A 3,809-nucleotide genomic window follows, 5' to 3' on the forward strand; every position below is an offset into this window, starting at 1 on the left:
CATACCAACAAAGATGTTGTGTCCGGGGGAAAAAAAATAAAAAATAAAAAATAAATATTAAAATTCTCTCTCTCTCTCTTAAAAAAAAATGCTCCATACATGAGCCCTGTGATGGAAATATGTGGAATCTCAGGCTGAGTAAGAAGCCTATTTTATGGGTTCTGATAGCATCCCAACATGCTCGTTCCTCAGCAAACTAGTCAAAGGACTCTCCTTCCCTACAGATGACCAGCCAATCAGTCCTCGACATGGCCAACAACACATTTGATGATCAGTATGAGGGCTGTATCGAAGCAATGGAGGAAAAGGCACCCCAGCTGTTAAAAGAAGAGCTAAGCGTGAATGAAAATTTTAAAAATAAATGGGAAAAAGCTGAGAAAAAATGGAAGCAAATAAAGTCCAAAGTAAACTATCCAGAAAATTTCAATGATTTCCATGGAACTGCTATAGTGGCCTATACTGGGGAAATTGCAATAGATTTTAACCGAGCTGTAAGAGAATTCAGACTAAATCCACAGAAGTTTCAGTACAAGGCCTTCCATTATTATTTGACAAGAGCTCTTCAGCTTCTGAGGACATCCCAGTGTAACCAAGTTTTTAGAGGCTCTCATACCAAATTTTATTACAGTGGGGCCGGTAGTGTACGATTTGGGCAATTCACTTCGTCATCTTTGAATAGAAATATAGCTGTTTCTCCAGTATTTCTTGGTGCTCATGGGACATTGTTTGTTATCAGAACCTGTTTGGGTGTTAATATCAAAGAATTCTCTTTCTACTCTAAAGAAGAGGAAGTGTTAATACCAGGATATGAAGTGTATCAGAAGGTCACCGTAAAACAAACTGGTAAAAATCACAATGAAATTTCCCTCGAAGCTCCCCAAAAACGAAAGAGTAACTTCAATTGCTTATATGCTCATTCTACTCCAATTCACAGCAAATCAAACATCAATTTCAAGAGTTCAGGTGAGTCTGGGTCTGCTTTGGAGGTGGGGTTTGTGGGGTCATCATGAAATAGAAGAGGGTGCTCCCCACCAAACCCCCCTGGGGCAGAGAACAATAGGCCTCCAGTCCTCTGCTGAAGAGTCTCAGGTTCCTAAAAGGGCAGGACTACTATTCTGGAATGGAGAGCAGAGCTCAGGCTCAGAGACATGGGGCCATTTCTAGTCCAGCCAAACTCCAGTTCCCCCTGCTGTGCAGAGAGGTCAGAAAGACTTGTGAGACACCAGGTGGAATGAGCCAGGGAACACACTGGTGTGTCAGGGGCCAGCCATATCAAAGCATCAGAGGAACTGGGAGGCCTGCTGATTCCAGGCAGAAGGGCGTGGCTGCTGCAGTAATCCAGGCAAGAGATGAAGGTGCCTGAACTGAGTGAGTGGCTGTGGTGATGAAGCGGTCTGGGGACTGGGTCTGTCTATGAGATGTTTCTTCCTGGGGGGAAGACAGTGAGAGGTGGACACACGGAGGGGTGTGGTCAGAATACAGGATGGGGGACTTGGAGATTTCAAGTGTGAAGTGTTAACAGTTCAATTAGGTTCCAGGACATTTCCACAAAAGTGATTGGCTAGATTTAAGAGCCAGATGGATAGCACTGGATTGAGGAGTTGAAGATCTGGAAGATTTTGCACCAGAACAACTCAGCCCTAGTGTATGGGGAATGAGCCTAAGATGCTCACAGGACTAAAGAAAGAGAGGCTGATAGATTGGGGCATTCACTAATGAAAGCGTGGTTCTGGGCAACAGCAAGACCAGTTTGGATCTTTTGGTCAGAAAGAGGCGGACATATATGGATGAGGACAAAAGTAACTATCTTGCCAGGCGTGGTGGCACACTCCCGTAATCTCAGTTACTCAGGAGGCCGAGGCAAGGGGATTGCAATTTGGAGACCAGCCTGGGCAATTTAGCAAGACGCTGTCTCAAGGTAAAAAATAAAAAGGGCTGGGATGGAGTTCAGTAGCAGAGCACCCGTGGGTTAAATTCCCAGTCCTCCACTAATGCCCTCCCAAGTGACTTCATCCTGGATGTAATGTACTTGGTTTATCTTAAGTTAATAGCATAGTGCTCCTGGAGCCAGGAGCCAGTTGTAAATTTCCACAGACCACTCTAATGACTCTGTGTACATACAGTTTACTGAGAAACTATGTAAGAAAACTAAGCTTACCTTGGAACAATCATGGCAGTTACCACTCAAGGTGGCTGCAGTCATGTTAAATCAATACAAGTGGTCCACATGGTAGAGCACGTGTAGAGGGACAGTGCCTGGAATGATAAAGGTAGAGTTAGTAAAATCAGGAGACAGGAACCTCAGAGAAGACATACCAATAATGGTTGAAACTGGTTACAAAGAACACCAAGAAAGCTGTCACCACTCCCAGCCTCGAGATGCATAAGAAGAGCCACCATGAGCACTTTTCCCAAGTGGTCCTGGCTTTTAGGTCTCTATGCATTTATACCAATCATTCCTTGTGGCCTGAAGTCTCTCTTCTTTGACTACATATCAGATTTGATCCAAGCTAAGACACCATCAATTTCAACATGGTGATTGTCTTTCAAGACCTAGTTCCAATATCACTTCCAATAATAAGCCTTCCTTGATACTTTCAAGGAAAATTAAATCCTACACCATTCTCTATGGCATAGGTTTGGACTCAGACCACCTCAATGATAATCTGGCTCAGCAGCACTAGTTTTATGACTTCAAGCAAGTAATCTGCCTCTGAATTTCCTCATTTAATGATGGGTTACAAATAACAAACACTTCAGTAGTATCACTGTGAGAATGATAAGATTTTTAAGATTTATTGCTTGGCACATAGTTTTGCTCAACAAATACCTCCTCTTTTTCTCGTGGAGAATCTTGTCCACATCTCAGCCATTTTGCATCATAATGGAGTATGACTCACCATTTATATGATAATCTCTTGCTTATAGCCTGGAGACTTTGTCCCTCCTATTTACCTGCATTCAAGGCCTGCCATGGGCTTGTCTTGAATCAGGGTTCCAACATATATTGATGCAGTAAATTACTTTTTATTGAGAGGCCAGGGGTCCAACCAGAAGTGGATCTGGGCTGCAGAGGAACTAAGCATCCAAGAAATTTAAACCAAATTTGCTCTTACACTCTGGAAATCCCTTCAAAAACCAAAAAGATGTCCTTGCAGTTTCTCTCTCCTTGGTATTTATTTTTTTTCTTTTTACCATTTTTATTGGTACATTATAATTTACATAATAATGAGATTCATTACACCACATTTGTACATGTGAGTAACATAATTTGTTCACTTTCCTTCTCTGGTACCTCTCCTTTTCCTCTCCTCCTCCCTCCCCCTAATCACTTTCTCCCTGGTATTTCTGACTACTTCAGGAATCCTGGGAAAACAAGAGGAGAGGCTAGTCAGGTTAAGTGAGTGCCTAGAGCCCAGCCTCTAGGGTTTTGACCTGTAGGTGAAGCTCTGAAAGTTAGGAGGCTATGTCTTGAGAAACTCCACACTGAAACCTTTCCTTCTCTCCCTCCCATAGGCCCTGTGTTCCCGCTGCTGCTGCTGGTGCTGCTGCTTGCTGAGCCATAGCCCTTGGCCTGAAGTCTCTCTTCTTTGACTATGTATCAGATTTGTGAGCAGGATGTTGGAGGAAGGCCAAGGGTCAGGGACTTGACTGGGTTCTCCAATGTCAGCAATATTGGGAAGGGTAGGATCTTTTTTTGTAGTCCCTTTAGTGCTTGTGTCCCTTACAGATATATGAGGAAATTACTAAATCCCAAAAGTGAGCATACTGTCTTAAAATTTACTGCTTGAGATAAGTTCCTGGTGTCT

At 43.1% G+C, this 3,809-nt stretch overlaps 1 protein-coding gene across 1 annotated transcript; it reads left to right on the forward strand.

Annotated features, from left to right (window-relative positions):
* The first annotated feature begins 224 nt into the window (after positions 1-224).
* LOC113191378 (T-cell ecto-ADP-ribosyltransferase 1-like) lies at positions 225-3,596 on the forward strand. Its single transcript, XM_026401099.2, has 2 exons — positions 225-963; positions 3,517-3,596. The coding sequence occupies exons 1-2, from the start codon at positions 225-227 to the stop codon at positions 3,564-3,566; spliced, it is 789 nt and encodes a 262-aa protein (XP_026256884.2). The 3' UTR covers positions 3,567-3,596.
* Positions 3,597-3,809: the final 213 nt, after the last annotated feature.

This window comes from Urocitellus parryii, chromosome 4, assembly GCF_045843805.1.
Source record: "Urocitellus parryii isolate mUroPar1 chromosome 4, mUroPar1.hap1, whole genome shotgun sequence".
Taxonomy (NCBI): domain Eukaryota; kingdom Metazoa; phylum Chordata; class Mammalia; order Rodentia; family Sciuridae; genus Urocitellus; species Urocitellus parryii.